Source organism: Numida meleagris, chromosome 3 (genome assembly GCF_002078875.1).
Source record: "Numida meleagris isolate 19003 breed g44 Domestic line chromosome 3, NumMel1.0, whole genome shotgun sequence".
NCBI classification, from domain to species: Eukaryota; Metazoa; Chordata; class Aves; order Galliformes; family Numididae; genus Numida; species Numida meleagris.
The window spans coordinates 39,007,512-39,030,343 of NC_034411.1; the positions used below are offsets into that span (position 1 = coordinate 39,007,512).

The 22,832-nt window shown below is 43.4% G+C and overlaps 2 protein-coding genes across 8 annotated transcripts in view; one reads left to right on the forward strand and one right to left on the reverse strand.

Annotated features, from left to right (window-relative positions):
* MAP3K21 (mitogen-activated protein kinase kinase kinase 21) overlaps positions 1-18,179 on the reverse strand; it is a 42,696-nt gene extending 24,517 nt beyond the window's left edge. For both annotated transcript variants that reach the window (XM_021390878.1, XM_021390877.1), the window contains exon 1: positions 17,377-18,179. In XM_021390878.1, the coding sequence (XP_021246553.1) occupies positions 17,377-18,097 (721 nt within the window). In that variant the 5' untranslated portion in view covers positions 18,098-18,179. The remainder of the gene's footprint in view (positions 1-17,376) is intronic.
* The window catches only part of PCNX2 (pecanex homolog 2), a 153,428-nt gene continuing 151,331 nt past the window's right edge, over positions 20,736-22,832 (forward strand). For 3 of the 6 annotated variants that reach the window (XR_002436788.1, XM_021391449.1, XM_021391452.1), the window contains exon 1: positions 20,736-20,945. Coding sequence is in view for 4 of the 6 variants with exons in the window: in XM_021391449.1 (XP_021247124.1) it covers positions 20,793-20,945 (153 nt within the window). In the remaining 2 variants the exon portion in view is untranslated. Of the gene's footprint in view, positions 20,946-21,058; positions 21,238-22,832 lie in introns of those variants that run through there. The other 3 variants (XR_002436787.1, XM_021391448.1, XM_021391450.1) reach the window with 2 other exon arrangements.

The following is a 22,832-nucleotide window of genomic DNA, read 5'->3' on the forward strand; positions in this document are numbered from 1 at the left end:
AAATCAACATCTGACTCCATATTTTGAGGCCACAAATGTTTCCTATTGTTTACACCATTTTCAACTCAATTCCGAAGTTCAAACAACTCACAGTGTGGCTGGGATCTCCCTGTTCTCACCTCCCGGGGAGAAGGATAAAGTCAGTTTATTAACATGATAGCACCAGAGGTCTGGGTACCACACACTGGGCGCTGCCTGAATATAAGACACGGCACGTGCCCAGAACTTTTTACAACCGGGGAACAAAGGGATGCCATTGCACGCTATTTTCAATGATTTCATGAGATGTAAATGAAAGAAGAAAAAGTATAAATGCTATGTAGTGAAGTGGCATTGAAACTGGTAGTTATATTGTGCATGCTCTAAAAATTTAATAATTTCTTGATAGTGCAGCAAGCATATGTGAGTATTCTAACAGCATCCTTAACAAATTTCTATTTAACCATACAGACAAAAATAACTTTTTAAGTACCTAATGTTACTAAAGAGAAACTGGAAATCCAAGTATTGCTTATATACATCACTGAAAGAAGAAGCTCAGAGTTATGAAATAATTTAGGTTTTTCCTGACAGACGGTTTCCTAGAAAGGGCTAAGGTAGCAGACCTCATCAGATGCAAGAACATTTTAGGAAGTTTAATCATATGAACAGAATAAGAATTAAGCAAAGAAATCTATACAAGAGCTGTATAAAGGAAGATCTTACAAGGCATGTTATCAGGATCAGAACACCATTACTGTGTTTATTCGGAAGCAGGCTTGCTCCACATGCCTATAAGCAATCAGAAGAAAAATGCAAAGTGCATTTCAAGAACCGACAGCAAAGCTCGTACTGAAGAAGACCAGATCATCACATTAGGAGCACATGCAAAGCTGGAAGGGATGACCAGCAAAATCTAGAGCTATAAAGCAGAGGTGGAGGAAGAGGAAAGGTCAGGCTGTTCTGCCTAGCAGAAGGAGAACCAAAACAGCAGCTGCACACAGTTGCAGAAGTAGCTCACGCAATTCTAAAAGGTGCTAAAAAAAGGCTTTTTTCGGTAGAAATGGAGAAGTATCATTAGGACTGTACAAGGCATAAGACTTCACATGAAATACTGAATGACTGGAACTGCATATATATGTTCAACAACAGGAACTTAAACTGAAGCAGGCACAGAAAACAGAATAATGAGGAGCTGGTCATGTTTCTTATTTAGATAAGTAAGAAGAGCTTGTCCTTTTCACTAGGCTAAACAATGGTTGAGAGCAGAAATCAGCCATGTCTATGAACAGGATGCAGGTCTACAGCACTGGTGCTCTTACCAATACAATACTCTCCCAGCTACCCTGCCCAATCCATTTTATTCACGTGCTCGTGACTAAACTCAGTTCTAGATCTGGAGCTGCAGGAGTGGGGAGAGCTTCATATCATATTGCAAGATAACATCTCTGTTCTCCCACCTCCCTTATGCTGTCCCTCTACTCCCAACACAGTGTACAGCACAGCTTAAACCTCACAATGTCACAAAACGTAACATATTCTCCTATCAAACCTACTGGTTCCTTAAATAGCAATGCCATTAATCTGTCCTGCTTGCTTTCTGCCTCATCAGTTACAACTGGAGCCTTTTTCTACAGATCTTAAAGCACCCTGCAAACATTTTATGGTGCAGCAGCAGTATGCAGATTAAACATTCTGCACACTTTAAAACTCAGAGTGCAATGGCACTGGACCTGTGGGGCTAGCCCACTCTTTCCAATTCTGCATTCCTGTAGTTAAACCCAAACTGGCAACATCACTACAGAACCACTTTTGTTCCCATACACCCATTATCCATCAGGAATATCACAGAAGTCAGGCTTGAAAAGAGGCAAAAGTCCCAGTAACATCCCACCCTTCTGCTCCCACTCTCCTTTTCCTGTGCCGTCTCCCTTTTCTACCTCTCTCCCGCTCTCTGCTCCATCTAAAACTCTTTCGTCTCCAGCAGTAAAACTTGCTTTGAGCTACTGAGCGTAAAAGGTAAGACAACAACTGCAGCAGCCATGGTTAGAGGAGATGCATAAAGTGGCAGGCCAGGCTTGGCCACATTTGGTCAAGAGCTGCTTTCTCTGATTCATTCTCTTTTTTTGCGAGCTTGGGTTGAAAATATATTGGGATGAAAAAAAAATTGAAGTGAGAGGCAAGACATAGATGGGTGTCTTCCAAGAAACAGAGAACTGAAGGTTAGGCACAGGGTTCTGCTACCCATCAGAAAAAGGGCAAAGAAGAAAGGAACTGACTGACTACAGAAATGCAGAAGGGATCCAATTGTTTTTTTGAAGACACGGAATATTACTGCTGTGAGATACAGCCAGGAAGTAAGTGGTCAAGAAATAGTGGGGAAGAGCATATTTAGACAAGACAAATTCCTGGGGTGGATGCAAACTCAGACAGGTCCAGAACTACACCCTCAGTGCAAGCTTCAGTACTAAGCTGAACCTCCAAAGAGGAATTGAAACCACTTGTTTCAACTGCAAGCATTTTGTTTAACACACATCTTTATATAAAGAGCTCACCTTCTTGTCTCAGTCCCTTTCCTTTTTATGTTTTAAAAACATATGTAGTTTCAGAAACAGTATTTACAGCAAGCACTGGGGAATTGTGGACAGACCTCTAAGTTGGCAGCACAACCAGTAAACTGCCACCTAGTACTCAGATCTTCAATGCTACTCTTTTAATGTTATTTCCTGCAGTCTCAGTGTCCTTTTTGTTACTAAAAATACGCAGGTCATTATACTTCTCCAGCGTTACAAACTATCCGGAAGTCAGCATTTAATTCAATCTCTCATTTGACAAGAAATCCAAATCTTGTAATCCAAAGACTTTGTGTAATTAAATCAATTTTATTTCATAATGCATTCCAACACTTTAAGCACACCATTATCAGTGACACAACTGGTTTAAGCAGCTACACAAGGTATTCTTAGAAAAGCCAAGTCAAAGGATCGAATAATTACATAGGGAGTTTAGGTGTACTTCTAATGCCGAGATTTACAGGAATTAACCTGAAACACTGAAATCATTTGGATCCCTCCTCTCTTCTTTATATTCTACAGTTTCCACTGTAGTCTCTTCATAGCATCTGTTTCGTTACTAGTAAAAATGAAGAGTTACGCAGACTTTCTTGAGTTAGCAGTTACTAGCTACCTTTATCTACCATTCTCTAAGCAGTTGACTGTTGCATTTTTCACTAACAAAAGGTACTTAATCTTACAGCTATTTAAGTCAATGTGATTACAGGTTGAGTGCCTACGTGCCACTCCATTTACCACCACTGATAAAGTCTTTCTGAAGAGCATACCAGAAAGAGCGAGCTTCTACTATACAGCCCTACTTGCCAAGAAAAGATTGTCCTGACAATGCTGCTACTGTGGTCCCCCTACAGCTCCCCCCAGTCAGTTCCCTCTCCATTTGTTTGCAAGTGAATCTGGTTCCTGGTAATTCACTAAATCAACATGCAACAATACCGGTAGGGAAACCTTGTATCTCTACTTGGGAACTAACAGGGAGAAAAAAACAAAACAAAACTTTTTTAAACAGGTCACGTATTCAGCTAGTGAAACACAGCACCTTGTCTATATTAAGCGAACTATCTCCATTACTTTGAGTTGTTGGTTCCAACTGCAATTAGAAATTTAAATTTCAACACTTTATATAAGTCTCGTGCAGCTCCACTAAGCATTTCAACTGCAAATTAAATACCACAGTGAAAACATGAACTGATCAGGATGTCTTCAATCTATAAAAGGGTGATCCATTTGTCTTTACAGCACTGCTTCTTAGCTACCTTGCTTTTCTCCTGCCAGTTCTCAGGGTAGCAGCTGTTAGAGCTAGCACCTCACCTCTGCAGCCTCTGTTAGGTTGCGATCACCTCACTGGTGAAAGTTTAGCTCTCCATCCACAAAGGAATTTCCTCGAGAAAAAGACCTCGAGAGCAGCCTTGCGGAGAGGGACTTGGGGGTCCTGGTGGACGAGAAGCTGGACATGAGCCAGCAGCGTACACTGGAAGCCTGGAAGGCCAACTATGTTCTGGGCTGCATTAAAAGAGGAGTGGCCAGCAGGGAGAGGGAGGTGGTGGTCCCCCTCTACTGGGCTCCTGTGAGGCCCCATCTGGAGTACTGTGTCCAGGCCAGGGGGCCCCAGCACAAGAAAGACATGGAGCTCTTGGAATGAGTTCAGAGGAGGGTGGCTAAGATGATCAGAGGGCTGGAGCACCTCTCCTATGAGGAATGGTTGAAGGAACTGGGCTTGTTTAGTTTGGATGAAGAAGGCGACTCTGGGGAGACCTCATTGTGGCCTTCCAGTACTTGAAGGGAATGTATAAACGGGGGGGGAACGATTGTTTACGAGGGTGGATAGCAATAGAACAGGGGGGAATGGTTTTAAACTGAGACAGGGGTGCTGTAGGTTAGATATTAGGAGGAAGTTTTTCACTCAGAGGGTGGTGACGCACTGGAACAGGTTGCCCAGGGAGGTTGTGGATGCCCCATCCCTTGAGTCATTCAAGGCCAGGCTGGATGTAGCTCTGGGCAGCCTGATCTAGTGGTTGGTGACACTGCACTCAGCAGGGGGGTTGAGACTCGATGATCTTTGAGGTCCTTTTCAACCCAGGCCATTTCATGATTCTATTAATTTCATCCCTTAAGTAGAGATTACATACACAGGACACATTTCTCTACCTTGTATTATAGGAATACTGTGCTCCTCTATCCTTCGTCCTTTCACAGCAGACATGTAACTGTTTTTCATACAACACTGAAAGCAGCTCAACAATTTGGTCTTATACGCATTTGTTTAAGAACATCTAGCTTAAAAAAAATAGTCCTATTTCACATGAGCCAACATATATTTAAGAAGTCCTGAACAAAGTGTTCCCAAATGGAAAGCCAAAACAAGACAAGACTTGACAGAAAATGTCCTTGATAGCAAGGATTTACAAATACGCACCAACCACATAAGAAAAATACATCCCATAGTGGGCCACATAAAGAAGAAAGCAGCAAAAATATTAGAATGACAAAGGCTCGCCTGACTGTCTGCAAGAATGGAGGGGAGAAAAGGAGAGAGAAAAGGAAAAAGGAGCAATTTCAACAGCTGCAACATGCCTTGCATCACCATTTCTTGCTTCCCCTTTGCTTCTTTAATAACCATTATTAAAGCAACTTTGGGCAAATGGAAACTTGAGAGAAAAGCCGTTTTAACAAGTTACTGGCACGGGTTGCAGATGCTGCGAGTTATTTTCCTGCCTGCCATCTGTACTTCACTTGCTATTCTGATAGTTCTGTAACGCAAACCAGAAATTTCTGTTGTGCCTTAAGAGAAAGCACCAGAGGTAACAAGCATTTGTAATTAGACATTAATTATTGTTTCAACAGTAAATTCTGAAAAGGATTTGGATTCTGCATTAGAGAAAAAAGCAGACTGTACTCTAAACATTGTTAAGTTCTTTGTTTAGCAAAATACCAAGATTAGTTCTCCTATTTAAGTTTCACACTTATGAAAAGTTACTTCACTGCAGCAATTTCTCTACAATTTTGCAATTACATGGAAATCAGTCCATGCTGAAACTTGGATTTAAAACTCAAACCACTCAGTTATGCTGCACTTACCAGGAAATTTCACACTTATTAGAAACACAGCAATTACTTTGTTTTTAAGTGATCTTTTAAGCTTTTTCTTCTTCGCTTGTTACTAGTTGTTAAAAGGCAGCTATGCAATAAAAACAGTGACCAAAATGAAGGGAGACCAGAAAGACGTGCTAAGAACTACTAGGAGTAATAGTCTGGTGGTAAATCAGTCATTCCTGGCTAAGGAATGTTTGCAGTTTCAAGCTCTACAGAGCAAAGTGCTCATTCATTCCTTAAAGACCATCAACTGTGTTAGGAAATAATGAATTATTTTTTTTTCAAGCAATTCCTTCCTATTCCTAAAAATCAAACAAACCACAAAAGGTGAGGCAAACCAGAGCTATTATATATATATAGCTGCAAAAGGAGAGTCATAGCCAATATATAATGCATCAGGTAAAGCCTCCAAAAAAAAACAAACAAAACCACCAAAACAACTTGCAGAAAACATACTATCACCTTCCTTACCCCAAGTTCAAGATCTGACCATTCCCTTCAGAACAAAACAAAACCAATGCATGCCAAACAACATAACAGAATTCAAGAAGACAATGCAGCTGAGGCCCATATTCCCAAAAATGACATCCAGGGGCAAGAGGTTCCCTTCATTCAGAAGCCAGCTGTCAAGTTAATGTAGCTATCGTTAGTAAAATAACCTTCTCAATACTTCTTAACTCAAATTTGTTTTGAACTTCCATTCTATCTTCTCGCAGTAAATAGAAAATCACTAAATGTATTTTGATATTTCAGGCTAATGAGGAAATTACACAGCTTTTGAATGCATGCAATTATTTATGTAGTTGGCTTACTTTCCCTGACTGTAACTTATTACATTTGTCAATTACATACTTTCTTGTTACTTTATACAGACCACGAAAAAATAAAGTCGCATTTGATGTGCTTATGTTAGAATATATAATGCACAAAAATATCAATTTGAAATCAAAGAAGGTTAGAAAATGTTTATGTGAGTATACAAATTAAAAATAGATATTCACATTAAAAATAAATAAACAAAAACACATTCTACCTTTAAAGATGATTTACTAACTAACCTGAAGCATCAGGGCTGATGTCAAAGCCAAGACTCACTAAGAGCTGGCTGTCACTAACATACATATCTTAGTCTCCTCTCCAGTTACAGCCTCTCATCCTCAAAGGCTTTTTCGGGCTGAGTCTAGCAACTGGGTTGTCTTGGGAAAGTTAATTATCCAGATGGCTCAGCAAAAAATAAAGCCTCCAGACAAAACTGTTTAGAACAGTTTCCTGCTGGATCCATCATCTGATCTAACTCCTATCTATCACCTACATGTAGCCATTGATGTGTAAATCCACTGACACACGGGAAGGAGTAAGGCCTATGTCTAGAGATGAGAGGGAAAGCCTTGTAGCACAGCTGGCTGCTAAACTGAACCAAACACGATGTGCTATAAGGAAGTGGAAAAATGAAGCAGTATTTCAGAGTTAATATAACTCTTTTACATCTAGTTTTATTCAAAGATGTAATGATGGAATCCAGCTTTGCTGATTTTCTTGTTAAAAAAAAAACACTGTTGAAAAGAACTAGTTGGTTAAATTGAAGACAAAAAAAAGCTTCTTATGTTCTTTTGAAGGTGCTTTCTGCTATGAAAAACTAGCCTAAAAATCCAAACAAACTCTGGTTGTAGATGCTTCGTCAAGTATAGTAATTGAGTTTCCTTAGAAACTCATCACCTCACACAAAACTCCTTTAATATGAGAGATTTTAGTAGGTTACGCTCCATAAAGGATCTGGAATTTGCCCATTGCTTTCATCTGAGAACAAAAGCTATCAATTTTATAAAGAACAATCTTGTTGGTTTTATTTATTTTTTTTTTTTTTTTTGCCAAGCTAAAGCTTTGTCAAAACAAATCAGAAAATGACTGAATTTTTGATCTCATAGTTTTATATTTCTAAATATGAAACTTGACAGAAAAAAAAACATTTTGTCCCATCCTTGTAGCTTCTTCTATAGCTGCAAAACAGCCTCTCCAAACTATGCACTTCCAGGACTCTAATCTTCTTTAATAGCAAATGCAAAATGCTTAATTTAAAATGAGAACTCTGCAAGCTTAGCAGCACCCCTTCTCTTGGGAAGAGAAAATGGAAGGGTTAATGTGCTCTTTTGACTCAGTAATTAACAGAGACTTAGTAATGAGTTAAGAAAATATAACTTTTTTCTTTTCATATAATACTTGAGGAAATAGGTACAACTAGTTTCATAAGAAATATTAGTGACATCTAATCCTAGTGGTAAAGAAAATAAGAAAATTTTCCAAACACACAAACCTAAAGTATATTCAGTTTTAAGGGTTAATTTGTCCCATAACAAACCACAGAAATGAAGCAGTTACTCCTGCATTTTTCAGAGGGAGGGCTGGCTTATCAGCTCCAAGTTAATAGCACACCTGCCAAAACACAGATTTTAGTAGCTATGAAGAGAACAAAGCATGATTATGTAGCCAACACTGGCATGTCTAGGACTGATTTAACTGGAGCTGTGACCTCCCACAAAAAAAAAGGTTAAACTTGGCTGGAAACTTGAAGAAGAAAGAATACTTCTGTGTTGATATTAGACAATATTTTATATCTATCTAGGTATAAAAAACACATGCACTGAGATGCACTCATGATGGGTTAAAATTTACACATCCAGTTACTAGCAGTTACTGATGTAGGGTAAGTGCTCAGTAACATAGTGAAGCAAAGTAAAAATGGTGAAAATTCTTTTAAAAAAAGTCAAGGCAGGAATGTAAACTTATGATATCAGATGTTAGTTTGGTACTGCTACCCTAGATAGCCAAGTCATTTAGTATTTAATATACTACCCCTGTACTCAGTTCTGGTGAGGCCACACCTCCAGTACTGTGTTCAGCTTTGGGCCCCACATTACAAGAAAGACATCAATGCCCTGAAGCATGTCCAGAGAAGGGCAACAAAGCTGTGAAGGGTCTGGAGCACAAGGCTTACCAGGGGCAGCTGAGGGAACTGGGATTTTCCAGTCTGGAGATGAGGAGGCTCAGGGGAGACTTTATTGCTCTCTACAACTCCCTGAAAGGCAGTTGTGATGAGGTGGGAGTCGGCTTCTTTTCCCAGGAAACAGCAGAAGGACGAGAGGGAATGGCCTGAAGTTGCACCAGGGCAGGTTCAGGTTGGATTTCAGGAAACATTTCTTCTCTGAAAGAGTGGTGAGGCATTGGAATGGGCTGCCCAGGGAGTCACCATCCCTGGAGGTGTTCAAGAAAAGTTTAGATGTTGTAATAAAGGACATGGTTTAGGGGGCACTACTGGTGGGAGGTGGACAGTTGTACTGCATGATTTTAGAGGTCTTTTCCAACCTTGGTGGTTCTATACCTCTATGTATGTACATAATTTTTTTTTTTTTTTTTTTTTTACTTCAATGCCATAATTTACCTCTAACAAGAAAAAAAACCCAAAGCATAAGAACAAACAAAAATTGCTGCGCTTTTAATAAGCATCATCATTGAAGATCAGTGAACTGAATTTCAACGTTTCAAATTTTAACAGATCATCTGAAATGAAAAATCAAGGGCAGAAGACACTCACGCTATAAAGACTCCTTGCAAAGGTTCATTCTAGAGCAACACTGTTTCAGAACTTGAAACATTGAAGCATGTTTAAAAGAAAGTTCAGGCTTAGTGATAAAAATACGCAAGAAAAAACAGAGGCTGCAAAGAAAAAGCTGTTATCTTCTAAGGTCAAAGAAACCACAAAACAGTATTCAACATCCAAGCACAGTACAATGATGCGTTGCTTCTCCACTCTTTTGAGGTTGCAGAACATAACTTTTTAATGGAAATTTCAATATTTTGTTGGAGGGTCCAAACACACATGCTGGGCTTGCAGTCCCAACAGCAGCATGTGGGGGGACAGCATTGGAACTGAAAACTCAGTTCTCTCTCAAGTTATTTTTCTGATGATAGAGTAACAACACTATCGATGCCCACATCTCAGTTACACAATTACATTTTGCATTATGTTTATGTAAGTACAATACCTCGCTACACAAATGTTACAATCAGCATGTAAAGTTATTTTTTCACTGTCTAGGAGAACAAGCAAAACTGTGTAAGTATTTGAACAGTTAATGAGAGCTGTTGAGCTGCTAGTTTTTCCACTGACTTCTATGGAAGCTAACTGCTCTTTGTGCTACTTTCACAGACAGGTAGGAACGTGACCAAATCCTAGTACCTCAGTTTTAGAAGAAAAATAATCCAGTCAAATATTGCTCAAAGTTTCATTTAATATACCAATGTTCATTACAAATACTGTAATTAAAAGTTCTGCACTATGAATTACAATGCCACCCCCAAATCATTAATTTAGAAAAACAGTCAGAAACCTGTGAGCTACAGACTAGAATGTGACTCCCCATGCTGGGCAAGAAGGTGGCACCAGAAACCTTGGTGAAAATGAGCCTCTTGCAGAAACCTCCCAGGGGAGAGTCCAAGGAGGAACAGGAAGAGAACAATTTCTAATACCAGTCTAAACACAGCAGTAAAACAGCTTCTTCAGTGTCTTACAACAGAAGAAAGAAGAGAGGGAGAGGAGAAAGACATGAAGAACCAAGAAAGATCCAGAAGGAGAGCAAAGCAACATTATTTTCTGATTAATCATAGCACCTCTTGAAGATTCAGAGTCTTAACACCAAATAAGAGAAAGGAATAACTCTACAAGTGTCAGCATACATAGTTGGGGAATCAAAATGAAAATCTGTATTAAAAAGGAGTTAAAATAAAGATAGTAAAAGTTGATGTTTTTAAATTAATTGTATTACATTCAGCTAGTGTTTCAGTCTAGAATCTTGCTTTCAGCGTTAAGGAGTGCAAGTGAATATACTTGAACATACTCCCTTAAAATTTACAGTGGTCTAAGGTGATTAGAATTTTCCCTCCACTTTTTAATGTCCAGATTTGAGATCCATAAAAACATCGAACAGCTGCAAATTTAGAAGATACCAGGCTAAGGTCAAATAAATGACCACTGCAGTTAAGCCTTAAATCTGCAAGTAAAATAACTGCTAGATGTTACTTCTCTGGAAGCTTACATTCTATGCAATCAATTGTTGTGTTACAGAGCAGTAGTTTATGAAATTTCATTTGACAGAAAACGTACTAAAGTCATTAATTCCCTGCATGTTATATTTAAATGCTGAAACACATCTTTCAGTTGGAAGTTAATCTCTAACATTTTAGCGCTAGTTGTTTCTACTGCAATGCTGACAACCACAGCAATCAGCTACTTAAAACAGCTCTTTCTTGAATTCCAGCATCTCTTTTGAGCACCAAACACATGCAGCAAGTAAATAAATGTAACAGGTGAAAACAAAATGGGCATAATGCAAAACATTTCCTTTGATGCACTGAAAGAAGATACGCTACAGCTAAAGGGTGCTTAGCATTTGCAGCTCCCACAGAACCTAACATTCCTTCAGGGTCTCTAAAAAAAAATAAAAAATAAAATCCCTATCTACATAGTCACATCACATCAAATCATGTAACAGATCACTGGGAGCAACGTTTTGTGAAACAAAGCGTAACACTTTCAAGCAATATAACAACATTCAAGAGAAAAACATAACTTGAACTGAATGCCATGCTAACTTCTAATAGATTCAAAAGAGATGCTGTTTCTCAAGTTGATGAAATTCAGCTGTACTTCTATGGCTTGCATGAGGGTATTTTTTTAAATACTAATCAGATAAGATTACCAAATCCAGCGCTCCTTCCTACTGTATATTTCAGGAATGTATGACCAGTTTTTAATGTTGTAATGCAGCAGCGTTATCTCCAGTGCAAAGCAGAAGGCAGGGCTACTTACACTCCTAAAGATGGGCTAGGAAGCTGGTACACCTGGGACACTTTCTAATCTTTACGTAATTTAAGTAATTAAGAATAGTAGCACTTAATTACTATGACTTCCTATATGAATACAGCATGGAAAAATGAGGCACAAGAATTTTGAATTGCTAACACATTAATGGCTCAAACATTTGCAGAAGCATCTATATTCTGACCACCTTCAGAACACAGCCTGGGATTGGCAGTTCTTTGCCAGTGAGACAAGGGTCTTTTTTAAGCCAGTCTTCCTGAAGTCAGTCCTTCCCCCATGCCCCAGTTACTTTCGGTCCCACCATTTTATCTGCCAGATAAAATAGTCAAAGCAATGCCAAGTTCTCGGAGCTGCCAAGTTCCTATGGGTTTTACAGAAGTCTTACAGAAGAGGAACTTCAGTTCTGCCAGACAAATGTTTGTTCCTCTCCAGACCTTAGAGACACCAGCCAGTATCGCCAGCTCAGCAGTTAGCAAGGCTATAGGAGATGTTTCAAGCCAATTATAGCAGACACAGACTATTAGAGGAGGCGACAGGAATCCCCTATTCTGGAGGCGGTACCCTGGGACAGCTGGGGCTAGCCCAGCAGGGACACTAGGAACATGGGACAGAATAGAAGAGCAGAAGTCCCATGAATGAGAGCATCACGAAGAGGTGAGGGAGACGCAGAACACCTGCCCACAGAAAACTATTGTTTTATTTGTATTTATTTTAAGTCTTAATTAAATCTAACAGATGAACAGTAATTGGCTTATAGCAATTGACAGAACCAACTACAAGTTCCACTACCATTAGAGGGTATCTTGAGATGAAGCTCGCATCTGCAAAAAAGCTACTTCTCTCTCAAAACTACCCAAACAAATTGTAATAGAATTTCATTTTGATTTTTCTTTTTCTTTATAACCATACATTAGAAGATACTGAATATGCAAGCATTTAATAATGTATAAGCAGTCCTTACAACTTTACAGGTGAAGTGAGCAAGTCTTCCCTCTTCAAAACAGCCAAGAGACAGATTATGCGCCCCAGTGATTTCAAAATAAAATCAGTAAAGAGAGCAGATAAGTTTACATCTAGCTTCTTTCTCAACCCCTGGCCCAACAGCTAGCATGAAGTAGCTAGGTAGGGAAGTTTGAGGGAAAGTATTTTCTGTGAAAATACTTATAAAACAACCTGAAAATGAAATGGAAGTGTTTTCAAGTCAAACAATTCTGCTGCAAACAACCTATAGGAGTAATAACCAGAGGTTATTTTGTCTTGCTTTTCCTCAAATTCCAGTACACCACCCTTCATCAAAAGCAACTGATTCAATAGGAATCCTGTCAAACCATGTCAAACCACCCTATGAGATTTTAAAACCAAATTCTCTTTTCTTAGTTATTACATGAGATTATTTTGAAGGATGTCACATTAAAGTTGGTCATCCAGTTGTTGTTTCATTGTTCTGCTGTATGTTTGATCTCTTCGGTTTTCAAGTATTGCTCTCACTAGAACTGTTATGTTCTTGGCTTTATTCAACAGTCTTTGAAAGTCAAGCTGTTCTTGATGACTTCTATATTTAATACAAACTCAGTGCACTCTAGCAAATTGAGGGCCACAAAGGATCCTGGGAAGCTGGAAGAATTAGTGAGCCAAACCCTACTTGCATATCCATCTCCAACAAACGAATAGAGTACTTATCAGTTTATTAAGCAAGTAAACACAATCTGCACAGAATCAAGTTTGTGCTTTACCTTGTATTCATGGATGGGATCATGCCATAAGCAAGATATTCTGCACTTTTTGTAACGTTTTCTACAAGTACACAAAGCTGCTGCATTAGAGATAAAATACATTTTTTTAGGCAGAAGTACTGCGCAATCTGAAGTCAATCCCCAAACCACAAACCTCTGCTTACCCTACACTAGACTTCAGAAAATGAAGCCTTGCACATTTTATCTGAACATATTATTAGCTTTATTCAGATCCCTAAGAAAGTGACAGAAAATACTCTACTGAGCCCCTAAATAACCACAGTTGACTGAGGCCTCCTAATTAATGAGGTATCCTTGCCAGAAGGAAACAATTTGACTCCTCCAGAGAAAAACTGGAGAAAACTGGCTATACCATGTCCAGGCCTGGGACCCTCGCACTAGAAAGACATAGAGCTCTTGGAGCAGGTGCAGAGGAGGGCCATGAAGACAATCAGAGGGCTGGAGCATGTCTCCTGTGAAGAAAGATTGAGGGAAATAGGCTTGTCCAGCCTGCAGAAAAGAAGATTCTGGGGAAACCTCACTGTGACTTTCCAGTAGTTAAAGGGGGCCTACAGAAAAGCTGGGGTGGGATGTTTTATATGGTCTGATAGCAATAAGACAAGAAGTAAAAGCTTTAAACTGTAAGAGGAAAGATTTAGATTAGACATTAGGAAGAAATTCTTTACTTAGAAGGCTGTGAGGCACTGGCACAGGCTGCCCAGAAGAGCCGTGGATGCCCCATCCCTGGAGGTGCTCATGGCCAGGTTGGATGGGGCCTGGGCAGCCTTGAGCTGGTGGGGGGGGCAGCCTTGCCCACAACAGGGGGTTGGATGGGCTTTAAAGGTCCCTTCCAACACAAGACATTCTATGATAAAAAAAAAAGTCACCCTTTGAAAGAGTCAGCAAACCTGCTGAGATGTGAAGAAAAAGAAAAAAAAACAAACTTGTTTCTCATTTCTCTTGTTTCACCGTTAGTTTCTGGTCTTGAAGATGAACTTGTGTTTTTTATTTTCAGTAAGAATACAACCTTTTCATAATCAACCAGCACGCTAACCAAGATTATATTTGTACCCAGCAGATAGTGTTTTTTCAGTTTAAGATATTTCATTTCATTCAAACTACTATTTAATTCAGAATCCCTTAACTATATATGCCAATTTGAAAAACCTTAAATTTACTTTCAAATTTTCCTTCAGAATTTAGTTAGGTAAAGTCCACCCTTATTTTAGATAATCTTTTTAATCTATGCATCTAAGATCATAAAAGTTGCTTCTTAGAAAGATATTCTCAAAATAGACTGTTCTTTTCCAAAGAAACTTATGACCATGTCACCTGCACAAGGTTTTATTAAGCACCCACAGCCAATTTGCAAATCACCATTAATAGCCATGGTTATTATGTTTCATTTCATTAGACCTACTTAAAAGCTGGGTGCTCTTCACACCTTTGCTTTGTCTACTTTGGAGTAATCATTAAATATTAAGGTTTTTTTTTTTTTTTTTTACATGGACTCCAGAATTGAAGAAGCCCTGATACCAACCAAACCCAGCAGACACCCTTTAATCCCTTGCTCAGCCCTCACAAAGATCATTAATGTTTGTTTTTTTTTTTTTTTCTGCAAATATTGAAAACATTTGCATGTCTACCCATTTCTTGCTTTACCAGAAACAAAAAACCTATTCCCACCTCCCAAAAGGAGTCTAAAGAAACTTGCACATACAAACAAAGTCAGGAATTACTGCCAAAAAATAAAATAAATTTTACTGCTCTCATTACTACTACTCATTCCGTGGGGATCTCTCACCAGTCACGTCAATTTGATGTCAGCGAAACAGTGCCAGATACTCTGCCCTACAGATCCCAACTTCGTGGAAGGGATTGGAAAGAAATAACACACCTGCCTTTAAGATGCCTGCTTTGTCTATTGCTTGCCAGCCACAAGTCCTGACATATATCTTTTCTGGATCAAATATGCTGGTAGAAGGGACTGAAAACATAGTTCTTAGGTATTTGCTAATGAAATATTTTAGTCACCATCCCCTACTATGCCATATTAAGGGAAGTCTTTTTTCCAATTTGTTGTCTAAAGAAGAACTCCTCCTCAGTGAAAATCAGTAAGCCAGCACAAAACTGGTACGGTGGCAAACTAACGGGAATTGCTTCATGGATAGCACTGACCACCATCACTAACTGACCATGGAAAGCGGTGAGCAACAGCTGAGCAACAGGAGCATTCAGATCCTGTCGCAGAGCCCTGTCTGTGGCTACAGCCATTGCCAAGCTGTTGCTACCTACACCAAGCACCACACACCCCAGCAGCCTTCTACTCCTGTCTCTACAGGAGACACTATCAGAATTTGCAGTCACTTAAAACTCAGGTAAAATATGACTCTACGATTCTATAACTTAATGACTATATTCTGAGTATATATATATATATGTACTATATAATGAGTATATTCTGTCACTACCGTACTGTTGACTTCCAATGTTATCATTCAGTTGGATGATCAAGACCATCTCCAGGCTTCACCAAGATTAAGAAACATGGGTGAGAAAACTATGCTGCTGAAGTAAATCACACGGGCAACCACAGTAAATAATGAAAGCAGTGAATAAGCACGTATATTGAGGTTATAATTAAAAGCATATTTTTAAAATGCTCTGCCATTATCTACATACACAGAGATGATAATGGTAATCAGTACACAGCAGTCACCAGCACAGCTCTGACTGTTGTGCTAAACCAGGGTTACAAGTTCATTTCAAATGTGGACTTTGCCATTGTCACATCAGGAGTGTAGCAAAGGTACAGCAGCTCAGTCTGAGCAGCGCAGTAAACTAGGACACAAGCTGCCTACTAACAGCTGCCTAGGATTTAATGCGTTGGCCATGAAGTCTGTTAGACCCTGAAGCGACGTTCCAGGAGTTCATCATCTTGTGCTACAATCAGAACCACAAATACAGCTGAGCTAGGTCCTTTCTTTATCAAACAAATAGTGAAAGTGTTCTCGGGAGCAGTCCCATGACTGAGCCTTGTTTTAACAATCCATGCATGATGACCTTCAAGACACACTGCAAAAGCCTTTCAAACAAAATGCTTCAAACTTGAATGAAGCTTTTTCATTTTAACTTAACCACTTAAGGATGTCCAGCTGAAAACAGGGTAACATTTCTGTTCTGAATGGGCCAAATTTGCAGCAAGACTGCAGAGACTGCTTCAGACATTTATGTAAGGACACAGATTTCCACTTTTAGGCCACTAGTTTGAAACACAGCCATGATGGTGAGACATAAACATCTCCATCCCCGTGAAACCAGTCTTCAACACAACTATTTTAGATGCTCCTACCAGCTCAAACAGATGGGTGAAGAATTCACTACGGATGAACTGAACTATTCCCTCACTCTTTTAGGTGCTGTTGTCCACACCAAAGGCTGAAAGCACCAACACCGGAGTTTCCTCTGTTTTTAAACTACTGTTTTTCCCATCGCTGCTCACTATGCAGATGAATTTTATCAAACGAAAAACAAAACCACATGCAGATGTCCAGAAGTGAAACAGAAGCAATACCTTTACTATTAACAGAAGCAAAACCTTCCCCATCCCTGGAGGCGTTCAAGGCCAGGCTGGATGGGGCCCTGGGCAGCCTGATTTAGCAAGTGGCAGCACACACCGCATAGCAGGGGGTTGGAACTCAATGATCTTTAAGGTCCCTTCCAATCCAAGCTGTTCTATGATTAATCTTTCCTTTAAAAGCTATATCGAGCCAAGGTCCTGTAAAAGCTAGCAGTAGCAGATCATGCCCGAGTAAAGGAAGTCTCACGAAACTGCAGCTGTGACCATGAACAGGATTTCATCCCACTTTGCCTCTGACTGCGCTCCTTCCTACCTGAGAGAGCAAGACTCGGTCCTGCCGTATTCCACACACATCCACTTCCCCCCAACCTTTCCGAAAGAGCCAACGAGCCGCTCGCAGGAGCAGAGACCCACCTGCCGCCAGCCCACCTCGAGGCGCGGCAGGGCTCCTCTCCCACAGCCGCCCGAAGAGCCGGCCCGAAGGCCGCTCTCCGAGCCGGCCGCCCCCCAGCCCCGGGCCCCCAGCCGCCTCTCCGAGGGACTCACTGTTGCTGGACTTGAGGTCGCGGTGCAGGATGGGGACGATGGCCTGGTCGTGCAGGTAGAGCATGCCGCGGGCGATCTGCACCGCCCAGTTCACCAGGACGTGCGGGGGTATGCGGCGGCCCCCGCGGGCGGCCCCGGTCGCGGCGGAGGAGGAGGAGGCGGCGGCGGCCAGGGCCCGGTTGAGGGAACCGCCGCGGGCGAACTCCATGACGAGGCAGAGGTTGGGCTCCCGCAGGCAGACCCCGTGCAGGGCGATGATGTTGGGGTGCCGCAGCATGGCGAACAGCTTGGCCTCCTGCCGCACGCTCTCGGCCGTGGCCGTGATGTCCTCGTCGGGGTCCTGCCGCGCCGCCTTCACGGCCACCTCGCGGCCGCGCCAGATGGCCCGGTACACCTTGCCGAACCCCCCCACGCCGATGATCTCCTGCAGCTCCAAGTGCTGGAAGTCGATCTCGGTCAGGCTGCCCGCCGGCTCCTCGCCCGCCCCGCCGCGGGGCTGCCGGGTCACGTAGTTGGCGGGGAAGATGCCCAGCCGCTGCCGGATCTTGCCCGCCCACCACCCGTCGTCGCCGGACACGGCCGCATCCTGCGACAGCACCTCCACCACGTCGCCCCGCCGCAGGCTCAGCTCGTCCTCGCCGGTCGCCTCGTAGTCGTACAGCGCCGTCCACAGCGGGCACGGCCCCCCGGAGCCCGACGCCCCGGCGCCCGGCGCGGCCATGGCGGCGACCTCAGCCCCGACAGCCGCCACCACGGGGGCGCCCGCCCGGCCGCATCCTCACCTGCCGCCGCCGAGCGGGAGCCGCGGGAGGGGCGGGGCCTGGCGCCGCCGGGCTGATACAGGTAGGGCGCAAGCGCGGGCAGGGAGGGTGGGGAGGGGAGTGGCGCTGCTCCCGCCTCCCTGTCCCGCGCTGCTGATTGGCTGCCGGTCGTCACGTGGCAGAGAGAGCTCGCGTGGGGTTGGAGGGAGTTGGCGAGGGGGTGGCAGTGGGTGTGGAGGCGTAGGCAGGTAGGTGTCTTCCGCGCGCGCGCAGGCTGACAGTGGGTGTGGGCCGCCTCTGGAGCTTTGTGCCTGTGGCGCTGGGTGCAGCGGCTGCTATAGGAGCAGCCTGAGGTGGATAAAAGGGCGCGGGGAAGGTGCCGGGCCGCGCCGCCGGGCGGAATCGTCAGTGTTTGGTGCCTCTCGGCCGCTCGCACATCTAGAGTGCCGTACGTTCCTCAGCGACCGCCGCATTTGCAGCTGTGTACTGCAACCGGATTTCCAATGTAGTTGTTCAAAAATTAAAATTATCCGAAGTTAATACATTCCTGTTCATCCCCCGGCTGTAACTATGTCTCTGCACGCTAGGCAAAAATAAAATGCTACAGTGATTACTGAACCATGTTAACCGAGAAGAAGTAATGCAGAACCGGCGTGTCTATCAAGTCTTTTCCCATTTCCTTTAATATAAGAGAATGCCTTGCAGCTATTCAGAGAGATAATTGCAAACCTTTTCCTTATCTGCATATTTGCCTTATTATAAAAGCCATAAAGTATGTTGTAATACAAGCGTTCTGCCACACAAATTCCACCTTGAACTTTATCTGAAGGAATCTGCAGGAACTAATTAACTGTGGAATGTTTTGGGTCAGACAAGGTGTTGGTTGCAGTACAGTGAAAAGTTTAAATATTTATTTAGAGCTAGTATTCCAAAATTCGCTCCCTGCAGTAGCGTTATGCACCTGCAATTGCTACACCCGGGTTATTCTTCAGAGTTTCTGCAGCACGGAGCAGTCTAGGATCTTGGTGTGTGATTGTTGTTCCTAGCTTAACTGGTAATGGAAATAATGTTACGGAGAGCAAGGTGAAGTGCCTGTAACTTTTCTCATGGCACCACCTAGTGGAATTATCCTTAAGAAGAGCAGCACACAGGTTGCTGATGGTGAAGCTCACTGCCCAGTTTGTTGTTGACCTTTTGGTGGGTCTGTGGTCACGTTTTCCACCTCTGGCACTCCTCTGCAGCCACAGGTACTGTACTGTGCATCAGCACTATGTGCGGAGCCCATACCCTTAGCTGGAACTGCAGGATCCCTTCTTACCTGCAAGTACCATTATGCCAGAAAAAGAGTGGAAAGTGAGTGATGAGAGGACAGATCACCCTAAGTAAGACACGGTGTTGCACCAACTCCAATGAAGCCCTCCCTTCCTGGGGCTTCTGAATAATAACCTGCTTGAGCCAGATGCCTGAGATACAGAAGAGAGAAAGTTTTGAAGAAGCTTTTAATTTCTTCCTTTGTTTACCCATCTCTTATTATTTGGAAGTCTGCATGTAAATGCTTTTGTCTGTATGTATGTGGAAAACAACTTGGTAGTTTCTGGTAAATTAATATTTTGAATGATTGTGTATAAAAATCTTTTGATAGCTGGCGATTGCATTTGATGCTAGTGTTATGTTTGCGTTAACAAACTTTGTCATCTTTGAAAAGAATCTGCCTTACTATGCAAAAGGTAAAATAAAAATTTCCACTCACCAAGGGAGAGAGATATTATGCAAACATATTTAATGGAACAGCATGCAGGGCAATGCTAGAAATGCACCTCCTTTGTACAGATTAGGAGGCTGCTCAGCAAGGACAAACCAATCAAATACCTCGCCCCATGGCTGCAGTCCCACAGACATCTGCAGGCGTTCTGCCACTGAAAGAAGTAGTGCCATCCCTCCTGATTGTGCGGCTCTCGGACCTCTGATCAAGGTTCTAGCACAATGATCCAAGGTGGCTGCACTGTGTGCAACACTGGGAGCTGTGCTGAGCTGTGGTGAATTACCTCTCAAACACTGTTGTTTAATGGTATTCATTGCCTCACAATCCTTCCCTCAGGTGTGCCACAGGGATGTGGCCCATGTCCCCTGTGCTGCCTTCGGCCCACCTGCTCTTGGTCCCCACATGCTTCCAGCCTCCTCTCAGTGCCACACACACACTTGTCTTCTGACACCCCTCACGTACTACAAAATCTCTAATTCAAGGTCAGTTGTCGTCAAACTCAAAGTAGAGCTCGGGGTACCACCGAGAGGGCCGAGGTTTGGCTGACAAACACCCGGCGGATCGAGTACAATAACCTCGTGGCGGTGAGGGGGGGTGCGCTGGGCCCGCGCGGTGCCGCCCGGTGGGCCGGGCTTTCTCCGCACCTGCGGGCCGCCGCGCTCCGGGACGCGGCTCCGCGGCGCCGTCCGTCCGCGCGCTCCTAGCGGCCGCCCTTCTCCGCTGCCGGCAGCCGGGCGCGGCCCCGGGAGCGGCGCGGCGGCGGGGCCGAGCGGAGAGAGGCCCGGCCGGGGTGGGGCGGGATGCTCAGCGTCGCGGGGCACCATGGGAGAATCCGCCGGCGCCCGGCATGGCGGCGGCGGCGGCGGGCGGCTGAGGGGCGGCGAGGGGCGGCCATGGTGTCGCCGGCGGCGCGGCTGGTGGGGCAGGGCGTGTGGGCGGCGCTGACCGGCGGCTGGTACCACGACCCGGAGCAGGGCGCCTTCACCAACAGCTGCCACCTCTATCTGTGGCTCTTCCTGCTGACGCTGCCGCTCGCCATGCACCTGGTGAGCACCGCGGGGCGGGGGTCGGGACGCGGGGAGCGGCCCGGGGGCTGAGGCCGCGCCCCACCTCGGCCTGGCGGCAAGGGCAGCGCGCGGCCTCGGGTGAGCGCTCCGCGTCCCCGCCGTGACCGCCCGAGGAGGCCGCGACCGCTGCTGGAGTGGCCCCGGGAGGCGGGGGGCTGCGGCGGTGCCTCGGAACCCCCTTCGGGGACGGCTTCTTGTTTGCTGCTCGCCCCGGTCTGACCTGCCGAGGGGGGTGAATAAAGGCAGAAAGTCAAGTGCTTGAATGTCACTGGTAAGTCACATTGCTCCTCGTGCCGCGCAGCTCAACTTGTGCTAAGCACCGCAGAACAGTGGTTTTACCAACTGGGATTTGCTTGCCGAACTTTAATATGGTTTTTCCTTGGAAACCTGGAAGTTTGACTCAGTTTTGGTGTGCTTCCCCCCTGCCTGAGGAAAGCTTGGAAGTAGTTTGCTGGATCACTGCATCCATTTGTTGGTAAACTCTTAGGTGGCTGTAGCTTAGCATTACTTCTCTTGGTGAAAATTGCCGTTTCCCTTGGCTCTTACAGTGACTCAACCAAATTCTTAACCAAGTTTGTAACTTAGGTGTTTTTGTTTTTTGTTGTTGTTGTTTTTTTAGGGGGGAGGGATAAATATTCTAAGCAGGTCTCTTCACCCTACATGAGGAACTGGACTGGATGTCCTTTAGAGGTCCCTACCACCTCAAATGATTCTATGGTCGGAGATGTCCCTGATTTGCAAAGAGCATTTACAAGTCTCTCTGCAATTCCAGTGAGAAGTCAGTTATGTATTTTTAAAAATCAGCTAGTATGCTGTGCTTTTGGCATGGATTGTGCTTGATCCCTGTAAGCATGAGTCGTGGAGTTCTTAAACCAAGGTGAATGTCCTCTGCAAGCCAACGAGAGCCTAATGTCGGAAGAACCACTGCCAAAGAGACAGACCTGATTTTTCAAAAAAAGATGAGAAAAAAAGTAAAGGTTAACTTTCTTTTCCAGCTAGAGTAAGTAGGTATACATCTGAAAGAGTATGTGTTGCCTTCTGAGAAATTTCTGAACTAATAGTGTGGAAGAAGACATACGGAGTTGCGCAGACTAGTGCTGCATCCGCGGATTGTACTTTAGAGCAAACATAAAACATAAGAAGTTATGTAAAGGAAGGAGAAGAAAACCAAATTCATCTATTCAACTTCTCTTTCTCTCTCCTGGGCTTCATGTTTGTCTGTCTTGATGGTCGTGCTCCTGCAGACTGGCTGGCTTTCTGATGAATCATCTGGTTAAATGCAGGACTTGTGTTCTTGAGCTAATGTGTCGCTATGGGAGTTCTTTATCCTTGATAAGAATAATGCATTTATGATGCCGCCTGCTCAAGTAATGATGTCCTCAAGTATTTGTTTTTCCGCTTTTAAGTGGTTGGGCTTTGTAAACTTTGTGCATGACAGATATATTCTTGCCACTGAGAAACCTGAACCTCTTTTTTTTTTTTTTAATTAAAGGATTTCTTTGGGGGATTTTACTTACAATCTTTGGCGACATTTGGTTGGTATTCACGTTACACGCTTGGAATCAGCTTAAGCAGTCGCCGGTATCTCTTGAAATGGCAAAGTCAGAACAAATTAGAGTACTATTACTAAAAATGTTCCTTTGCTTTGAATTGTCTCAATTACGGCTTTGGCAAAGTCAGAAAGTCTCTTTGAAACAGTTTGATTTGAATGAAGTGGCAAAACTCATCTGGCTGCTTTTAGATTTTTCACACTGGCTCAGCTGAGATGTGCTGACAGTAGCATTGGGGAGCTTATAGTATCAAGTTGTTTCTGTTGTATGGATCGAGGATTTTGTTCTCTAGCGTTGTCAGCACAGCTTACTTCTG